The 21587-nt window shown below is 43.4% G+C and overlaps 2 protein-coding genes across 2 annotated transcripts; one reads left to right on the plus strand and one right to left on the minus strand.

Annotated features, from left to right (window-relative positions):
* The first annotated feature begins 6192 nt into the window (after positions 1–6192).
* On the plus strand, positions 6193–9130 carry LOC129861278 (perforin-1-like). The gene is made up of 3 exons (XM_055932558.1): positions 6193–6296; positions 6637–7193; positions 7618–9130. The coding sequence occupies exons 2-3, from the start codon at positions 6661–6663 to the stop codon at positions 8657–8659; spliced, it is 1575 nt and encodes a 524-aa protein (XP_055788533.1). The 5' UTR covers positions 6193–6296; positions 6637–6660; the 3' UTR covers positions 8660–9130.
* A 6164-nt stretch (positions 9131–15294) lies between these two features.
* On the minus strand, positions 15295–16659 carry LOC129861505 (proline-rich protein 2-like). Its single transcript, XM_055932883.1, has 2 exons — positions 16588–16659; positions 15295–16152 (listed from the first exon to the last, which is right to left on the minus strand). The coding sequence occupies exons 1-2, from the start codon at positions 16657–16659 to the stop codon at positions 15295–15297; spliced, it is 930 nt and encodes a 309-aa protein (XP_055788858.1).
* Between the last annotated feature and the right edge of the window lie 4928 nt (positions 16660–21587).

The following is a 21587-nucleotide window of genomic DNA, read 5'->3' on the forward strand; positions in this document are numbered from 1 at the left end:
CTCCTTGAAGTGGCATTCTGTAGATCTATACCATCAACAATCCCACCACCATTAGGCTACATGCACTGGGTTAAACATTGTATCTTTTCATCATGTACATTTGTGCTTTTGATCTTGAGGTATACTGTAGTTAAATATGTGATTATGTAACCTTTGGACTCATGTAGCTTATATCCTGATAAGATAGATAACTACCTACAACTGAGGTAGTCTTTGCACTCTTTATGAGAGAGACAAAGAGCACAGATCATTTTGTGGTGAGAAATGAGACAGACAGAGAGCGCCGAGATATTGAAGATCTGTGAGTATTAAAAGTAATTTAACGATGGGGACAGGAAGAACAAATGTAATATATATACTGTATATAAAAATGTTTTACTATAAATGTTATTTTTCACATTTTGCTAAACGGTAATACACTGCATAAAGCATACCCCATTTTTAAACAGCCTAATATTTATAATGTTTTTGCCAATTAAAAGTCGGAACAGTCTTAAAAGGTTTCCAGACATCATGTCCTTCTCGCTGTATCCACTGTATGGGTCGGTTAATGGCAATAAGGTGAGTGATAATCACAGAGCTGCTATTTAGTCAATATGTGATAGACAGCGGGATTGAGAAAAACTAAATAGAACAGACAATATGTGTGGTGAGTTCACTTAACCTGTGTGGTGAGTTCACCCAACCTGTCTGGTGAGTTCACCCAACCTCTCTGCTGATTGCTGCCCCCTGCAGACAGGAAGAGGGAACTAACAGTCGACTGTATGTGGACCGTGGATTTAGTCTAAGGGGTGATGGGATGGCCGAACCGGAGGGTTACTTCAAACTGTGGTGTTCAGGTCAGCACAGGCAGACCCGCTGGATCGCTACCTATGATCCACTTTGGCATACACATTTCAACTTTGACTATGTAAACACCCAGTCCTCTCTAGAGCTCCAGGTGTGGGATAAGGACCCAGGGGAACGTGACGATGACCTCCAGGGGGGGGGGGGGGGGGGGGGGGGGGGTGTTCTGTAAACCTGGAGCAGGGAAGCCACAATATTACGGAACCATTTCATGTTTGTTTTCTTTTCTTCTTTTCTTCATTTCGCCTTTAAGAACATCCTACGATTCATGAAAATGAATGAATATACTTTTGTAATTATACATTGTAACCACAGAGTGTAATGTTACCCATAGTGCATTGTGTAACGAGTTGCGTACAACCCACATGCATGTCTCCAACAATGTTTAATGTCTCTGTAACATACACTGAACAAAAATATACATGCAACATACAACAGAGTTTATTGAGTTACAGATCATAGGAAAACAGTCAATTTAAGTATTCATTACGCCCTAATCTATGGATTTTACATGACTGGGAATACAGATATGTATCTGTTGGTCACAGATACTTTTAAATAAAAAAGTAGGGGCATAGATCAGAAAACCAGTCGGTATTTGGTGTGACCACCATTTGCCTCATACAGCGTGACACATCTCCCTCACATAGAGTTGATCAGGCTGTTGATTGTGGCCTGTGGGATGCTGTCCCAATCCTCTTCAATGGGTGTGTGAAGTTGCTGGATATTGTCAGGAACTGGAACACACTGTCGTACACATCAATCCAGAGCATCCTAAACATGCTCAATGGGTGACATGTCTGGTGAGTATGCAGGTCATGGAAGAACTGGGACTTTTTCAGCTTCCAGGAAATGTGTACAGATCCTTGCGACATAGGACTGTGCATTATCATGTTGAAACATGAGGTGTTGGCAACAGATGAATAGCACAACAATGGGCCTCAGGATCTCATCACGGTATCTCTGTGCATTCAAATTGCCATTGATAAAATGCAGTTGTGTTAGTTGTAGCTTATACCTGCCTATACCATAACCCCACCGCCACCATGGGGCACTCTGTTCACAACGTTGACATCAGCAAACCCCTCGCACACACGACATCATACACGCCGTCTACCATCTGCACGGTACAGTTGAAACCGGGATTCAGCCGTGACGAGCACACTTCTCCAGCTTTCCAGTGGCCATCAAAGGTGAGCATTTGCCCACTGAAGTTGGTTCCGCAGTTGGTTACGACGCGAAACAGCAGTCAGTTCAAGACCTTTGTGAGGACGACAAATGAGATTCCCTGAGATGGTTTCTGACAGTTTGTGCAGAAATTCTTCATTTGTGCAAACCCACAGTTTCATCAGCTGTCCAGGTGGCTGATCTCAGATGATCCCGCAGGTGATGAAGCCGGATGTGGAGGTCCTGGGCTGGCGTGGTTACGCGTGGTCTGCAGTTGTGAGGCCGATTGGACGTACTGCCAAATTCTCTAAAATGACATTGGAGGTGGCTTATGGTAGACAAATGAACATTCAATTCTCTGGAAACAGCTCTGGTGGACTTTTTCCCCATTTTGAAACGTTATTCTAAAATGGATTAAATCGTCCCGCCCCCGCTCATCTACACACAATACTCCATAAAGACAAAGAAAAACATGCTCTACGATATGATAAACCCTTCTGACTCTGGCATTCTGTAAACACTGACACACTATGTCACGCGTGCTTCCGCTCTTCCTCCCGCTCTTCCTCCCCCTCTCCCAGCCTGCTTGCCCATCGCCCATGTCTCGGCTGGCTCGCCCACTATAGTTTTCCGGACTCCGACATTGCTCGTCCAAATATTTATATATTTCAAAATTGTCACGATCGTGTGGGGGATTGACGGACCAAAACGCAGCAGTTGGAAAATAAGCCATCTTCTTTTATTTTATAAGATGACAAAAATAAACACGAAACACTTTAACAAAACGAACGTGAAGCTACAAACGTTGTGCACATACATACATGCTACAAACGTTCTACATAGACAATTACCCACAACCAATGAGAGCCCATGGCTACCCTAAATAAGGCTCCCAATCAGAGACAACCGAAATCAGCTGTCTCTAATTGGGAACTCATTCAGGTAACCATAGACTCTCCTAGATAACTAACCAACATAGACAACGCTAGACATATACACTCAACACAAAACCATCTACTACACCCCATAACCCCTTTACCAAATAAACACCCAAAACCAACAAAACATAAACATTCCCCATGTCACACCCTGACCTAACTAAAATAATAAAGAAAACGAAGAATAATAAGGCCAGGGCGTGACAAAAATGCCATTCTTTTACTTTTAGACTTGTGTGTATTGTTGTGTATTGTTAGATATTTATTGCACTGTTGGAGCTAGGAACAAAAAAACATTTAGCTACACCCACAATAACATCTGCTAAACATGTATTTGATTCAATTGATTTAATTTGATTTGACCAAACCAGACTCTGAAGGCTTCAAAAAATGTCTGAATAGTCTACAAAGGATCCCAGACATCCTATCCTTCACTGTTCTCCCTCTGCGTGACTTGTTTCCTGACACTAAGGTGAGGGATAATCTACAAGCAGCTACTCGTCAGAATGTGATAGACAATGGGATTCAGAAAAACAAGACAGAACAGACAGCTTGTGGGGTGAGTTCTCCCAACCTGTCTCCTGATTGCTGCCCTCTGTTGGTAGGGAGAGGCAGACTGACTGTCTTTGTGGACCGTGGGTTCAGTGTAAGGGGTAATGGGTGGGCCGAACCAGAGGGTTACGTCAAATTGTGGAATGGAAATCTATACAGACAGGTGTACTACCTATGATCCACTTGGCAATGTAAATACCCATCACCATCTAATGCTCCGGGTATGGGAGAAGGATCTAAATGTCCATGACCACCTGGGTGGGGGCACTATAAACATACAGCATGGGAACCATTATCATCACTGTGGACTGAACCATGGTACTTTCTCATTCTCCCTCACATTAACTTGTGACAACACCTGACTGCTCCTCAGTGTGACTGCTGTGTCCCCATCCCAAACTAGAGGGGAGTCAATCGAGAGGCGGATTAAGGTGACCTGGCAATCAGTGTTATTTTATCCTTTGAGGAGGAACCTAATCTCAGTTATGAGTCATATTTCCAAAAGTGTATTTTCAGACATTTCCTCATTAAAGGTTCCATTAGATTATTCACAACGTACAGGAGTCTGCATTCTGTTTAACATTTTTATGAATGAACTTGACACAATTGTCAATTTTAACCGCTAGTATGTAGTCCATGCCTTTACATTTTTTGTTTAACTTTTTTATAATCTTACATTATATATAAAATAACTATTGATCTGTTCAGGATTTCCCTGCCTTTTGGTAAAATCTATATATTTTTCTCCTGTCCTGTAACGTCTTCGTGTCAGATCTAATATAAGATGAATATCTCATCATGTCTGTAGTTTCCACCTTGTTTGCCAAAGGCACGCACACATGTACGCGCACGCACGGAACACACACACACACACACACACACACACACACACACACACACACACACACACACACACACACACACACACACACACACACACACACACAGAGCAATTGCTTAATCAGCGTTATTCTGAGTTGAGTGGACTTCAAAAGGACAAGCACTGAGCTAATGTGTGTTTACTCAACAAACTCAAAGTCAGTTGAATTTCAACAAGTTTGTTCAGTAAAATATTCCTGTTTGTTCAAAACAGCCTTTTCATACCAGCAGGTTGATTTTCAGAATTGTTTGTTTCAATACCTGTGTTTTTGCATCTACTTTGATTGGTTGATTAATCGTGCTACACAATAAATAGCAGACCTTTATCAAAACAAATCTAGTCTGTTAGTAGATGGACTTATTGTTACCCGTTACTGAGATGGCTGTTCCAGTCTATATCAATTATCTAGTCTCTATAACACAGGCGGCTGGTGACACCTTAATTGGGGAGGACGGGCTCATAGTAATGGCTGGAGCGGCATAAGTGGAACGGCATCGAACACGATTCAATGTTTTCAATACCATTTCATTCACTCCATTCCAGCCATCCATTCCAGCCTCCCCTCAGTAGCCTCCTGTGGTCAGTAAACAATCTTCCCTGGCAGTCATTCTGAATACTGGTTGCAGGTGAATTAGAAGTTCAAATTGTTGGATATCTTCCCTTTGTGCTGGATTCCAATAGAAATAACACATCACTTTGCAAGCCAGCATAATGTGACTTGCAGGTTTGATGTGACCTGTAAACCAGGAATTTCAGACCACTGCATTAGGGTGTAACTAGCCTCTCAAAGAAATGCCTTATGATACATGTATTTTCATAAAGAGTTCAATTTTAAAGATATCGTGTTTACTTGAACACTCACTTGGTGAAGGCTACAGTACTGAAAATCATTGAATTCAACAACCATATCTCTGCCACTAACAAATACAGTCATGGGTGTTAACTACAATTCACTCGAAAGGCACTCTGGGTAATATGCGAATAAGGTAGAATAAATTCTCCAACTGACCTACTCAGGGTTGCTTTTGACATGGAGATGCCCTGCAGGCCAATGCCCGCAGAGAGTTTGATTTCCCATGCCCATGAAAAACATGTTATCTTGAAAAACCACGTTTGCCATGCCCATGAAAAACATGTTATGTTGAAAAACCACGTTTGCCATGCCCATGAAAAACATGTTATCTTGAAAAACCACGTTTGCCATGCCCATGAAAAACACAATGCACATGAGGATGGTCCAGAAAATGATCAGTAAAGTCTCTAAAGTTATAACCACATCTTTGGGAGTCAACGCACTTTCTTTTTTTTGGGGTGCAAATTAGACATCAATGTCTATGTCCCACTTTTGTGATTATAAATTTATTTTGAACAAACATACCACTGTTTACAGCAGGCGTCTGGATATGTATTTTGAAGCACCAGATGTGTATCATTGACCCTAGATCACAAACAATATGAAAACAGATGATATCGTACCCTCTGTTGAATCAATAAGAAGAGATTTGATGAGATCTTACCACTGTGGGAATAAATCAAACCGGATACAAGTAGATAGAGTTTGGGCCAAGTACAGAAAGCATGCATTTTCAACAGGAGATTTACACACGACAACAAAAACTGATTCAGCTCTGTATGTGACTGCTGATAGTTTTGCTGGTGAAAACATAGCAGTTTTTTGCTTTATGATGTCTGTCATGCACATCATTACTCTACACTACGGTTAATCATTATTAATTTTGTTTTTCCTGCTGGTTTGCCAGATATTTAGAATCAATGCATAAACCCCGTTTCCCATCATGCAGTTTTTAACACGATAAGGAGCCAGTCTTTGTTTACTCTGAGAGCTGGTGGGTACAGAGATCATTTCATTTGGACATGAGAGAACAGAGAGATCTGCTGTGGATTTTGCGTTTGTAAGTATTGACAGCCATAGGAGAACTGGGGAAATAAGGAACATATAGATCAACATATAGATCAAATCATATTAATAATAAATGTGTCATAAATCTAAACGTTTGAGGTAAATGTATTTTATAAACAATATACTGTCTAAAATGAACTATTTTATTTTATTTTAAACTAAGTGTTTTGGTCTAAAAGACTAAAGTAATAGTAGTTGTGTTGTGGGAAGTATCGTAGAAGACAGTTGAATCAAAACGATCACCTTCCTCAGCAGAACCTTTTTCTCACTTGTAGAATAAAAAAATAAAAAAGGAGAGTGACAACCTTCGTTATTGAAATCCTCTCTTCTAGACTGACCAATCAGGAGTGACAACGATGACAGCATCAGTCGTCCTCTCTCCCGTGTTTCACCTGGTGTTCCTGGGTTTCCTGGCTCTGTCTCGCCTGGATGGAGTGTTTACCTGTCGTCTAGGGACCCCAGAAGAATGCGCCAATTGTTCCTTTGTGCCTGGCTACAAACTGGCTGGGATGGGCTATGATATTGTAACACTGAGACAAAAACGGGCCTCTGTGTTTGATGTCAATAGTTACTTGGCTAACTCCTGCATGGTATGTGTGAACCCACTTATGGGAGGTGAGCTTCAGAAACTCCCCTTGCATATGAAGAACTGGAGGGCCGAAAGTGACTGCAAGAGGACGACTCTGAGTTCCTACTATTACTCTGTCAGCTCTCTTGTGGATGACATAGCCTTATTTATAGAGAATGACTGGAAGGCCGGGCTAAAACTGGAGAATGTAGACCTGCAGTTAGCAGGCAGCAAGTCCAAGGTGCACGGCTTTGCATCCGCACACTCAAATGCAGACAAGTCTTCCTTCTCATTTCAACAATTGACCTGCTCTGTCTACAGGTCAGGCCATGTATCATGATGTCTGTGAGGTCACGTATATTTGCTGTTTCCTAGAGAGCAATAATGTATATATAGTTCCTCCTTGGATTAATTTATCCCATGAACAAGTTCAATATACTTTTGAAATTTGTCCTTTTTTAGTATTCACTTGGCAAATTCTAAGCAGGCGTTCACAGCTCTGAGGGTCACAGTCATGCAGATTTTTCAGCATTACCTTTTATTAAGCAGAGACATCCTTTCCAGGGAGGGATCAGACTTGCTCTCCAGCCAATCAGTAATATTAATTGATCAATTACATACCAGGGAGAAATGAAAACCATCAGGACTGTGAAACTGTAGAGCCTGAATTGTGCCCCCTGATATATAGGAGATCTGTACATTTCTTATAGCTGCCTAGTTAACAGCCACTCTAACCCTCTTTCAGTTTCAGTGTGCCCAGTAAACCCCCACTTAGCCTGGATTTCCAGCGACGCATAGCTTCTCTGCCACACCATTACACATCCAACAGTGAGGCATACAAGGACATCATTGAGACCTACGGAACCCACTACATCAGTGACGGAGACCTTGGAGGGATGATGAAGAGGGTGACTGCCATCCGCACCTGTCTAGCAGCCCTAAACAAGGTCTCTGTGTCCGACGTGGAAGCATGTCTGAGTATGGGGTTGGATTTGGACATACCTGTCGGACTGCCCGTGGACTTAGGGCTAAATCTTTTGGGTGGACAATGTTCAAAGGTCGCTACCAACTCTGACCGTGCAACAGGGTACAGCATGGGCTTCTTAAGTCACCACACGGAGGTGAACGGTGGAAAAACCTTAAATGGAGTTGCTTCTATGAGAAAAGCTAACATAGATAGTTTCTTAAAATGGACGAAAAGCCTAAATGAGTTTCCGGAAATGGTATCCTTCTCCCTGCAGCCTCTATATCAACTGGTTGATGACAATCAGACGAGAGTTGATCTACAAACAGCTATTAGTCAGTATGTGATCGACAAAGGGATTAAGAGAAAAAAGACAGAGAATCAAGCATGCAGGGATTCACCTAACCTCTCTGCTGATTGCTGCCCCCTGTTGGCAGGGAGAGGCAAACTAACAGTCTTTGTGGACCGTGGGTTTAGTCTTAGGGGTGATGGGATGGCCGAACCGGAGGGTTACGTCAAACTGTGGTGTTCAGGTCAGCACAGGCAGACCCGCTGGATCACTACCTATGATCCACTTTGGCATACACATTTCAACTTTGACTATGTAAACACCCAGTCCTCTCTAGAGCTCCAGGTGTGGGATAAGGACCCAGGGGGACGTGACGATGACCTCCAGGGGGGGTGTTCTGTAAACCTGGAGCAGGGAAGCCACGGGCATAGCTGTGCACTCAGTAATGGGAGTTTCACATTCTCTTACACATTAACTTGTGACAAACACCTGACTGGTGATAAATGTGACCAATACTACCCCTCCCCAAACTAGAGGGGGAATCAGTGAAAAATCGCAGTTAATCCAGAACTAAAATCTTGTTTGAATTGTTACGTACTCTGTCCACAAGAGAGTAATAGTGACAGATTACAGTGGGATAATAATATATCCAATTTGACCTTTGAACCATTTGATGTTTTTTTCTTCTTTAGTCTTTTAGATCATCGTATTTTATGTATGTAACAATCAGTGGTGGAAAAAGTATTCAAATCTCATACTTGAGTAGTACTTTAAAATTACTTTTTACTTAAAGTACTTTACAACACTGATAACAATGTAGGAGAACATTCATGAAAAATGATTCATGAAAATGATTGATAGCATTTCTGTAATGTAGCATTTTAACCACTAGAGGGAAATGTTGTCCTCAGTTATCCTTTAGCTGTACCAGATGTTGCAGCATGTAGTTCTCGTGTGATGGGGAATAGGACCTACTTGCTACATAATAAATTATTCTTCTTCTGATTGATTTAGCTTTGTTTTTATTTAAGTAAACTGAGTGTACAAAACATTATGAATATCTCTGTTCATGACATAGACTGACCAGGTGAATCCAGGTGGAAGCTATGATTCCTTAATGATGTCACTAGTTAAATCCACTTCATCGAGACATGGATTGTGAATGTGTGCCATTCAGAGGGTGAATGGGCAAGACACAACATTTAAGTGCTTTTGAACTGGGCATGGTAGTAGGTGCCAGGCGCCCTGGTTTGTGTCAAGAACTGCAACACAGCTGGGTTTTTCACACTCAACAATTTCCCATGCGTTTCAAGAATGGTCCACCACCCAAAGGACATCCAGCCAACTTGACACAACTTGTGGAAGCATTGGAGTCAACATGGACCAGCATCCCTGAGGAACGCTTTCAACACCTTGTAGAGTCCATGACCCCTGACGAATTGAGGCCGTTCTGAGGGCAAAATGGGGGCTACTCAATATTAGGAAGGTGTTCTTAATGTTTTGTACACTCAGTGTAAAAGTGTACATCATTTTATGATCCCATTCAGTACCAGAGTGAGTTGAAAGAGGAAACATTGAAAGTGAGTAAATTAAGGCAGACAGAGAAACGTGTGTCTTTCATTTACTATATGAGACTTGCACCTTAGTTAACAGAGGGTCTGCATTGGTTACACTTGACGTCAGCCACCAGTGTGTGCAGAGGGAGGAGAGAGTAAGTGCCATTGTCTAGGTTGACCCAGATGCTAGGCTATTCAACCGGTCGGAGAAGCCCACAGAATCATTTCTAAACATGGACACCTGACCCTGCCAACCGTTTCCCCCTGTCACCTCGGTCATGTGATTAAGGAATCCCCAGGAGTGTCTTGACACACTGCCCCTATTACTGAGGAACGTCCTGCACCAGCTACTCAACACGGCCATCATTATAAGCCGTCCTCCCCTCAGCAGTCTCCTGTGACGCACACAGTTCCTCACCTCACAGACAGACACCTTGTTGAGGGTGGCCAAGCAGGTGTGGACAGAGGTCACACTCTTCAGCCCTCCTCCCAGGGTCGCCTAAAGAAGTTAAGAGTAAATATATACACTGCTCAAAAAAATAAAGGGACCACAAATGTGCATGTGTCTGCACAAACGGTCAGAAACAGACTCCATGAGGGTGGTATGAGGGCCCGACGTCCACAGGTGGGGGTTGTGCTTATAGCCCAACACCGTGCAGGACGTTTGGCATTTGCCAGAGAACATCAAGATTGGCAAATTTGCCACTGGCGCCATGTGCTCTTCACAGATGAAAGCAGGTTCACACTGAGCACATGAGCACATGTGACAGACGTGACAGAGTCTGGAGACTCCGTGGAGAACGTTCTGCTGCCTGAAACATCCTCCAGCATGACCGGTTTGGCGATGGGTCAGTCATGGTGTGGGATGGCATTTCTTTGTGGGGCCGCACAGCCCTCCATGTGCTCGCCAGAGGTAGCCTGACTGCCAATAGGTACCGAGATGAGATCCTCAGACCCCTTGTGAGACCATATGCTGACACATGCACATTTGTGGCCTGCTGGAGGTCATTTTGCAGGGCTCTGGCAGTGCAACTCCTTGCACAAAGGCGGAGGTAGCGGTCCTGCTGCTGGATTGTTGCCCTCCTACGGCCTCCTCCACGTCTCCTGATGTACTGGCCTGTCTCCTGGTAGCGCCTCCATGCTCTGGACACTACGCTGACAGACACAGCAAACCTTTTTGCCACAGCTCGCATTGATGTGCCATCCTGGATGAACTGCACTACCTGAGCCACTTGTGTGGGTAGTAGACTCCGTCTCATGCTACCACTAGAGTGAGAGCACCGCCAGCATTAAAAAGTGACCAAAACATCAGCCAGGAAGCATAGGAACTGAGAAGTGGTCTGTGGTCACCACCTGCAGAATTACTCCTTTTTTGGGGGTGTCTTGCTAATTGCCTATAATTTCCACCTTTTGTCTATTCCATTTGCACAACAGCATGTGAAATTTATTGTCAATCAGTGTTGCTTCCTAAGTGGACAGTTTGATTTCACAGAAGTGTGATTGACTTGGAGTTACATTGTGTTGTTTAAGTGTTCCTTTTATTTGTTTGAGCAGTGTATATATTGTCTCTCAACAATAATATAATAGTTTACAATCCAAAAAACAGATTTAAAAAAACATATTGTGGAAAACTCAAATTGTTTTGAGACAATAAAAGCAGTCATAGTCAAACATGGTCCAGTATTTCACTTGGAGTGACGACCTGAGGGCTGTAGCGTTTTGTGGGGATGAAACGTTGGTACATGTTTAGAGTGGTTCTGTTGAGCCTCTGGGGAGGGACAGCGCCCCCTGGTGGAAGTCAGGGTGTAGATGGTTGCTGAAGGGAGTCGCTGAATTTTTGGGGGTTGAAAAAGTGAGATCAACGTAAGAACTGACGCTGGAGATTAGAAGCAGGTACGGAGAGTGAACATTTCATTTTGCACAGACATGGAACAGGACAGGAACAGTGTCAGAACCGGGGAACAAAACGACAATCAAAGATTAATGCAGTAGCGGGGAACAGAGCTGGGGAACAGACAGATATAGGGGAGGTAATAACATGGTGATTGAGTCCAAGTGAGTGAAATGAATTGCTGATGTGCGTGAGGGAAGCAGGTTTGTGTAATGGTGGTGGCAGGAGTGCGTAATGCAGAGCAGCCTGGCGCCCTCGAGCGCCAGGGAGGGAGATTGGGAGCAGGCGTGACAATCAATGACTTTATACATGCTGTAAACACACTTTAAACATGCTTTATACATGCTGTGAACATGCTTTATACATGCTGTGGACATGCTTTATACATGCTGTAAACATGCTGTGAACATGCTTTATACATGCTGTGAACATGCTGTGGACATGCTTTATACATGCTGTGAACATGCTGTAAACATGCTGTGAACATGCTGTGAACATGCTTTATACAGGCTGTAAACATGCTTTATACATGCTGTGAACATGCTGTGAACATGCTGTGAACATGCTTTATACATGCTGTGAACATGCTGTGAACATGCTTTATACAGGCTGTAAACATGCTGTGAACATGCTGTGAACATGCTGTGAACATGCTTTATACATGCTGTAAACATGCTGTGAACATGCTGTGAACATGCTTTATACAGGCTGTAAACAGGCTGTGAACATGCTGTGAACATGCTTTATACAGACTGTAAACATGCTGTGAACATGCTGTGAACATGCTGTGAACATGCTTTATACAGACTGTAAACATGCTGTGAACATGCTGTGAACATGCTGTGAACATGCTGTGAACATGCTGTGAACATGCTTTATACAGGCTGTAAACATGCTGTGGACATGCTTTATACATGCTGTGAACATGCTGTGAACATGCTGTGAACATGCTTTATACAGGATGTAAACATGCTGTGAACATGCTGTGAACAAGCTTTATACATGCTGTGAACATGCTGTGAACAAGCTTTATACATGCTGTGAACATGCTGTGAACAAGCTTTATACAGACTGTAAACATGCTGTGGACATGCTTTATACAGGCTGTAAACATGCTGTGAACATGCTGTGAACATGCTTTATACATGCTGTGAACATGCTTTATACATGCTGTGAACAAGCTTTATACATGCTGTGAACATGCTGTGAACATGCTGTGAACATGCTGTGAACATGCTTTATACATGCTGTGAACAAGCTTTATACATGCTGTGAACATGCTGTGAACATGCTTTATACAGGCTGTAAACATGCTGTGAACATGCTGTGAACATGCTTTATACAGGATGTAAACATGCTGTGAACATGCTGTGAACATGCTGTGAACATGCTTTATACATGCTGTGAACAAGCTTTATACATGCTGTGAACATGCTGTGAACATGCTTTATACAGGCTGTGAACATGCTGTGAACATGCTTTATACAGGCTGTGAACATGCTGTGAACATGCTGTGAACATGCTTTATACATGCTGTGAACATGCTGTGAACATGCTTTATACAGGCTGTAAACATGCTGTGAACATGCTTTATACATGCTGTAAACATGCTGTGAACATGCTGTGAACATGCTTTATACATGCTGTGAACATGCTGTGAACATGCTTTATACAGGCTGTAAACATGCTGTGAACATGCTTTATACAGGCTGTAAACATGCTGTGAACATGCTTTATACATGCTGTAAACATGATGTAAACATGCTGTGAACATGCTTTATACATGCTGTGAACATGCTGTGAACATGCTTTATACAAACTGTAAACATGCTTTATACATGCTGTGAACATGCTGTGAACATGCTTTATACAAACTGTAAACATGCTTTATACAGGCTGTAAACATGCTTTATACAGGCTGTAAACATGCTTTATACAGGCTGTAAACATGCTTTATACAAACTGTAAACATGCTTTATACATGCTGTGAACATGCTTTATACAGGCTGTAAACATGCTTTATACAAACTGTAAACATGCTTTATACAGGCTGTAAACATGCTTTATACAGGCTGTAAACATGCTTTATACAAACTGTAAACATGCTTTATACATGCTGTGAACATGCTTTATACAGGCTGTAAACATGCTTTATACAAACTGTAAACATGCTTTATACAGGCTGTAAACATGCTTTATACAGGCTGTAAACATGCTTTATACAGGCTGTAAACATGCTTTATACAAACTGTAAACATGCTTTATACAGGCTGTAAACATGCTTTATACAGGCTGTAAACATGCTTTATACAGGCTGTAAACATGCTTTATACAGGCTGTAAACATGCTTTATACAGGCTGTAAACATGCTTTATACAGGCTGTAAACATGCTTTATACAAACTGTAAACATGCTTTATACAGGCTGTAAACATGCTGTGAACATGCTTTATACAGGCTGTAAACATGCTTTATACAAACTGTAAACATGCTTTATACAGGCTGTAAACATGCTGTGAACATGCTTTATACAGGCTGTAAACATGCTTTATACAAACTGTAAACATGCTTTATACAAACTGTAAACATGCTTTATACAGGCTGTAAACATGCTGTGAACATGCTTTATACAAACTGTAAACATGCTTTATACAGGCTGTAAACATGCTGTAAACATGCTTTATACAGGCTGTAAACATGCTTTATACAGGCTGTAAACATGCTGTAAACATGCTTTATACAGGCTGTAAACATGCTTTATACAGGCTGTAAACATGCTTTATACAGGCTGTAAACATGCTGTAAACATGCTTTATACAGGCTGTAAACATGCTTTATACAGGCTGTAAACATGCTTTATACAGGCTGTAAACATGCTTTATACAGGCTGTAAACATGCTGTAAACATGCTTTATACAGGCTGTAAACATGCTGTAAACATGCTTTATACAGGCTGTAAACATGCTTTATACAGGCTGTAAACATGCTTTATACAGGCTGTAAACATGCTTTATACAGGCTGTAAACATGCTTTATACAGGCTGTAAACATGCTGTAAACATGCTTTATACAGGCTGTAAACATGCTTTATACAGGCTGTAAACATGCTTTATACAGGCTGTAAACATGCTTTATACAGGCTGTAAACATGCTTTATACAGGCTGTAAACATGCTTTATACAGGCTGTCAACATGCTTTATACAGGCTGTAAACATGCTTTAAACACATTTAAAACAAATCCTACTGTTAAATCAACTTCTGTCACAAATTCTTATAACAAACACGTATCTCTCTTGGATGCTCTCACATCCACACCAGCTCTATTCTCTCATGTGACAGACTATTATATGTGATCCTGCTGCAGTAGGAGCAGCTGTTACAGTGAGAAGAGGGACTTGTCCACTCTGGCCGGACACTGAAGACTTACTTCCCTCCGGCTGAAGGCTGCCAGCCCCACTGTCGTCCGTCCTCCAGTCATTCTTTATCACAGAGGAGACGCTCCCCACTAAGGAGCTGACAGAGGTATAGGCAAAGCTGGAGTGCTCCAGACTGCAGATTCTGTTGACCAACCACTCCTACACAGAGAGGGGCATCTTCTGAAACCTGTTGCAGCTGGTTCTCACACAGGGTACAGTAGTTGGATGTGGTGGTCAAGTAGCTCTGGGAGTGGATCACGTAGGCCTCTTCGAGACGCAGCGTGACTTAGTTGAAGCCCTGGACCACTAGGCTGTCTCTGGGTGGTCTCTGGGTGGTCCCCTGGGTGGTCTCTGGGTGGTCTCTGGGTGGTCCCCTGGGTGGTCTCTGGGTGGTCTCTGGGTGGTCTCTGGGTGGTCCCCTGGGTGGTCTCTGGGTGGTCTCTGGGTGGTCCCCTGGGTGGGCCCCTGGGTGGTCTCTGGGTGGTCCCCTGGGTGGTCTCTGGGTGGTCTCTGGGTGGTCTCTGGGTGGTCCCCTGGGTGGTCTCTGGGTGGTCTCTGGGTGGTCTCTGGGTGGTCCCCTGGGTGGTCTCTGGGTGGTCTCTGGGTGGTCCCCTGGGTGGTCCCCTGGGTGGTCTCTGGGTGGTCCCCTGGGTGGTCCCCTGGGTGGGCCACTGGGTGGTCTCTGGGTGGTCCCCTGGGTGGTCTCTGGGTGGTCCCCTGGGTGGTCTCTGGGTGGTCTCTGGGTGGTCCCCTGGGTGGTCTCTGGGTGGTCCCCTGGGTGGTCCCCTGGGTGGTCTCTGGGTGGTCCCCTGGGTGGTCTCTGGGTGGTCCTCTGGGTGGTCCCCTGGATGGTCCCCTGGGTTGTCCCCTAGATGGTCCCCTGGGTGGTCTCTGGGTGGTCCCCTGGGTGGTCTCTGGGTGGTCCCCTGGGTGGTCCCCTGGGTGGTCCCCTGGGTGGTCCCCTGGATGGTCCCCTGGGTGGTCCTCTGGGTTGTCCCCTGTGTGGTCCCCTGGGTGGTCCCCTAGATGGTCCCCTGGGTGGTCCCCTAGATGGTCCCCTGGATGGTCCCCTGGGTGGTCCTCTGGGTGGTCCCCTGGGTGGTCCTCTGGGTGGTCCCCTGGGTGGTTCCTGGATGGTCCCTTGGGTGGTCCTCTGGGTGGTTCCTAGGATGGTCCCCTGGGTGGTTCCTGGATGGTCCCCTGGGTGGTCCCCTGGGTGGTCCCCTGGGTGGTTCCTGGATGGTCCCCTGGGTGGTTCCTGGATGGTCCCCTGGGTGGTCCCCTGGGTGGTCCCCTAGATGGTCCCCTGGATGGTCCCCTGGATGGTCCCCTAGATGGTCCCCTGGGTGGTCCCCTAGATGGTCCCCTGGATGGTCCCCTGGGTGGTCCTCTGGGTTTTCCCCTGGGTGGTCCTCTTGGTTGTCCCTTGGATGGTCCCCTGGGTGGTCCCCTGGATGGTCCCCTGGGTGGTCCTCTTGGTTGTCCCTTGGATGGTCCCCTAGATGGTCCCCTGGATGGTCCCCTGGGTGGTCCCCTGGGTGGTCCCCTGGGTGGTCCCCTGGGTGGTTCCTGGATGGTCCCCTGGCGGCAGTTGGAGACCTCTGACAGACCCAGGTGAGACCAGGCCAGCAGGCACAGGTGGACCAGGGGAGTGCCAGAGAGTGATGCCATCATCGTGGTATTCTCTCTTCCAGTTTACTGCAGTCTGTAAAACAGTTTAGGACCACTAGTGAGAAATACTGTGACAGATGGTAATGGAAATTTGCAGGTGAATTAAAAAAAGGAGAGTGGTCATTGATAAAGTCAATCAAGATCAATCCGGTTCATTTACAAGAATTCGGGGATGGCAAGTCCAGAACAGAAGCAAAGTAAAATGCCTTCTTCTGAAAAGGCCCTTATACACAATCATAATCACACAGCACCAAATGTTCTGGGAACAACAGCCAGAGTGGCTTGTAGGAAGTCACAAGATCAGCTGCTACAGAATCACACCGTGTCACAGATAGGTTGTCAGTGTGTCCTCGAATCCAGTCTGACATCAAACTTTAACCAGAACATTCAACACTGGAAGACATGTGAACCTTCCAGTTAGAATCAGTGGAAGGGACAATCCCTGGTTTTCAGATAACTTGGTAGAATTAATTAGAAAGATACATTTCTGTTGGGCTCAAGCGAGACATATAAATGCTCCTGTTGACTGGGCCTCCTTCAGAGCACTAAGAAACAAATGCACAGGATTGATCAGGAAGTCCAAATCAGATGACTATTTAAATGCAGTCACAGAGAACCTAAACAACCCTACCCAGTTCTGGAAGATAATCAAATCAGTGTCAGGTTCTAATGTAGCCTCTGACCTTCCTGACCCCATTTAATGATGGATTCTAATGAAGTGAAGGATAAATCTGATATTATAGGGTTTTTTAACAAGCACTTCATATCTGCTGGTTCAGTTTTTATAATGTTGGGTCCCAGGCCTCTAATGTCAGCTCTGTTACAGTCAACTATGATATAGGCCCTCATGTGAACCATTTTAACTTTGAGTCTGTTTCTTATGCTGGACATACCTGTAGGACTCCCCGTGGACTTAGGGCTGAGGTCTATAAAGCACTAAAGGCAATAGACAGTAGAAAGTCTGCAGGTCCAGACAACCTGGACTCCTACCTCTTAAAGATAGCAGCTGGTATTATTACTGAACCTGTGGCTCACATTTTCAACTGAGTCTCTTGACCAATTCCATACCCAGCATTTGGAAATCAGCTTATGTCCTCCCACTGCTAAAGGGTGGAGATCCCTCAGATGCTAATTACATTCGTCCTCTCTCTAAACTCCCTATCCTGGCCAAAGTCTATGAATCTCTAGTGAACTCCCTATCCTGGACAAAGTCTATGAATCTGTAGTGAACTCCCTATCCTGGCCAAAGTCTATGAATCTGTAGTGAACTCCCTATCCTGGCCAAAGTCTATGAATCTGTAGTGAACTCCCTATCCTGGACAAAGTCTATGAACCCCTAGTGAACTCCCTATCCTGGCCAAAGTCTATGAATCCCTAGTGAATTCCCTATCCTGGCCAAAGTCTATGAATCCCTAGTGAATTCCCTATTCTGGACAAAGTCTATGAATCCCTAGTGAATTCCCTATCCTGGCCAAAGTCTATGAATCCCTAGTGAACTCCCTATCCTGGCCAAGGTCTATGAATCCCTAGTGAACTCCCTATCCTGGCCAAAGTCTATGAATCTGTAGTGAACTCCCTATCCTGGACAAAGTCTATGAATCCCTAGGTAACATCACAGTTAAAAAAACGTCTTCATTGAGTAGAACATACGGAGCGCGGTTCAGTCTGGCTTTAGATCGGGGCACAGCACCACAACTGCAGCTATCGCAGTGGCAAACGACATCATTAATGCACTTGATAAAAAGTAACATTGTGCTCCTCTGTTTGTGGATTTATCAAAGGCCTTTGATTCAGTTGACCATGAATTGTTGCTAGCCAAACTCAGAAACATTGGTCTCAGTGAAGGGGCAGTAAATTTGTTTAGGAACTATCTTTCTGACAAAACACAATATGTTTGCTGCCAATCACAAGTCTAGCTTTCTTGAGATTAATAGAGGTGTGCCTCAGGGTTCCATTTTAGCTTCTGTGTAGTTCTCAAGTTTTATTAATGATTTGGGAAATGGGATGCAACCAGCAAAGTTACATCTAAATGCAGATGATACAGTTATATATTCATGTGCTCCTTCTCTGGTTCAGGCTGTTGAAGAGCTCCAGACTGCTTTTCAGTCACTGCAGGCCTCCCTTTATGGTCTCAAACTGGTCTTGGATGTACAAAAAAACTAAATTCATGACCTTTACCAGAGCTCGCACTCAGCCAGAGAAGGTTAGCATTGTCACATCTGGTGGCTTACCTATTGAAAAAGTGTCTTCCTACAAATACCTAGGTATTTGGTTGGATGACAAGTTGTCCTTTAAAGTTCATATGGATAATCTTGTAAGGATGCTTAAAGTGAAATTGGGTTTTTATTTTTGTAATAAGGCTCGCTTCCCGCTTATGGCTAGACAGAAGCTTGTTCAGGCCACTATTCTCTCTGTAATTGATTATGGTGACTTGTTGTATATGCAACCTCCTTCTTACAGAGACTGGACTCTGTTTATCATGCATCCTCCTCTGTCTTACAGAGACTGGACTATGTTTATCATGCAACCTCCTTCTTACAGAGACTGGACTCTGTTTATCATGCATCCTCCTCTGTCTTACAGAGACTGGACTATGTTTATCATGCAACCTCCTTCTTACAGAGACTGGACTCTATTTATCATGCATCCTTGCGCTTTATTACAAATGCCAAGTCACTCACCCACCATTGCACATTGGACCTCACTTTATATGCGCAGAAAGATACATTTGTATGTGTTCATCTACAAAGCTCTTTTGGGTAAACTCCCTCTTTATCTCTGTAGTCTGGTCTCCTTCATCACCAGCAGTTACCATACCCAGTCTGCTAGGTGGTTTCTACTGAAGTCCCCAGGACATTTACAGTATTAGGCAAGACCGCCTTCTCTTGTTGTGCACCAGAGCCATGGAATAGTCTACATTTACACAGAAGAGTGTACATGCTTTTTTTTTTAGGCTGGATCATGTTATTGTTATTGTTATTGTTATTGTATTATTGTGTTGTATGTTGTAATGTATTGATTGTTGTTGTCTTCTCAAATAAAGGTTAAATACAAAAATAAAAACAGGTCAAAGGTAAGACACACATAATTAAAGACAGTACATAATTAAAAAAGATAAATACAGACTGATAGGTGCAAAACTTCTTAATTAAATATGGTACATAAACATACATGTTCACCTCCTGCTTCCCTTCCCGTAGGGGAAAGAAATACTCAGATAAGGTCCCATTACAGAGACAAACACTTACATGATCTGTAACACAATATCCAGTCATTCCATTAATAACCACAATCATTCAAATCACCAATCTACAAAACTTTTAAAACATTTTTAAGGTAACTCACCGGAAAAGTGTTTTATTCTTTTATAGCTACATATCTAAAATATGAATCTTGTTTGATTTCTGTCTTAATACTCAACTATTTACAAACAGATGATTTCTTCTTCTCTCCTTAACTTTTTTTAAGGAGTTGGTTATCAGCTCACCTCAATGGGTTAACGGCATGATACAAGTGATGCAAAGGTTAAGGTTTGTGATGATGTTTTACATAGAATATGCCTTTATTTGCAAATGACAATTAAAATGTATATAATTTTCAATATACTTGCGAACATTTCTAAAAACATGTATTCACTTTGTCACTTTGGGATAATGTGTGTAGATGGTAAAAAAAATGTATTTTTTTTTTTTTATTCAGGCTGTAACACAACAAAATATGGAATAAGTCAATGGGTATGAATAACTTATATATATATATACACAGTGCCTTCAGAAAGAATTCAGACCCCTTGACTTTTTCCACATTTTGTTACGTTAAAGCCTTATTCTAAAAGGTATTAAATTGTTTTTTTCCTTCATCAATCTACACACAATATCCCATAATGACATAGCAATACCACACAATGACATCACAATACCTCATAATGACATCACAATACCACATAATGACAAAGGGAAAACAGGTTTTTATAATTTTTTGCACAGTTAAAAATACAAAACAAAAATTCCTTATTTACATAAGTATTCAGACCCTTTGCTATGAGACTCGAAATATAGCTCAGATGCATCCTGTTTCCATTGATCATCCTTGAGATGTTTCTACAACTTGATTGGAGTCCATCTGTGGTAAACTCAATTGATTGGACGTGATTTGGAAAGACACACACCTCTCAGTATAGGATCCCACAGTTGACAGTGCATGTTAGTGCAAAAACCAAGCCAAGAGGTCGAAGGAATTGTCCGTAGAGCTCCGATACAGGATTGTGTCGAGGCACAGATCTGGGGAAGGGTACCAAACATTTCTGCAGCATTGCAGGTCCCCAAGAACACAGTGGCCTCCATCATTCTTAAATGGAAGAAGTTTGGAATGATCAAAATTCTTCATAGAGCTGGTCACCCGGTCAAACTGAACATTCTGGGGAGAAGGGCCTTGGTCAGGGAGGTGACCAAGAACCCGATGGTCACTCTGACAGAGCTCTAGAGTTCCTCTATGGAAATGGGAGAACCTTCCAGAAGGACAACCATCTCTGTAGCACTCCACCAATCAGGTCGTTATGGTAGAGTGCCCAGACAGAAGCCACTCCTCTGTAAAAGGAACATGACAGCCCTCTTGGAGTTTGACAAAAGGCACATAAAAGATTTTCAGACAATGAGAAAAAAGATACACTAGTCTGATGAAACCAAGATTGAACTCTTTGGCCTGAATGCCAAGTGTCACGTCTGGAGGAAACCTGGCACTATCCCTACGGTGAAGCAGGGTGGTGGCAGCATCATGCTGTGGGGATGTTTTCAGGGACTGGGAGACTAGTCAGGATTGAGGAAAAGATGAACGGAGCAAAGTACAACGTGATCCTTGATGAAAACCTGCTCCAGAGCGCTCAGGACCTCAGACTGGGGTGAAGGTTCACCTTCCAACAGAACAATGAC

The sequence above is a fragment of the Salvelinus fontinalis genome, chromosome 8, assembly GCF_029448725.1.
Source record: "Salvelinus fontinalis isolate EN_2023a chromosome 8, ASM2944872v1, whole genome shotgun sequence".
NCBI classification, from domain to species: Eukaryota; Metazoa; Chordata; class Actinopteri; order Salmoniformes; family Salmonidae; genus Salvelinus; species Salvelinus fontinalis.

Bases quoted from the DNA above. Each gene is read 5' to 3' on its own strand.
- LOC129861278 (XM_055932558.1), top strand. From the start codon at position 6,661: ATGACAGCATCAGTCGTCCTCTCTCCCGTGTTTCACCTGGTGTTCCTG. The intron at 7,194-7,617 runs GTCAGGCCATGT...ACCCTCTTTCAG, and splicing joins TTGACCTGCTCTGTCTACAG to TTTCAGTGTGCCCAGTAAAC.
- LOC129861505 (XM_055932883.1), bottom strand. From the start codon at position 16,659: ATGGCATCACTCTCTGGCACTCCCCTGGTCCACCTGTGCCTGCTGGCC. The intron at 16,153-16,587 runs GTCTCCAACTGC...GGACCATCCTAG, and splicing joins CTCACCTGGGTCTGTCAGAG to GAACCACCCAGAGGACCACC.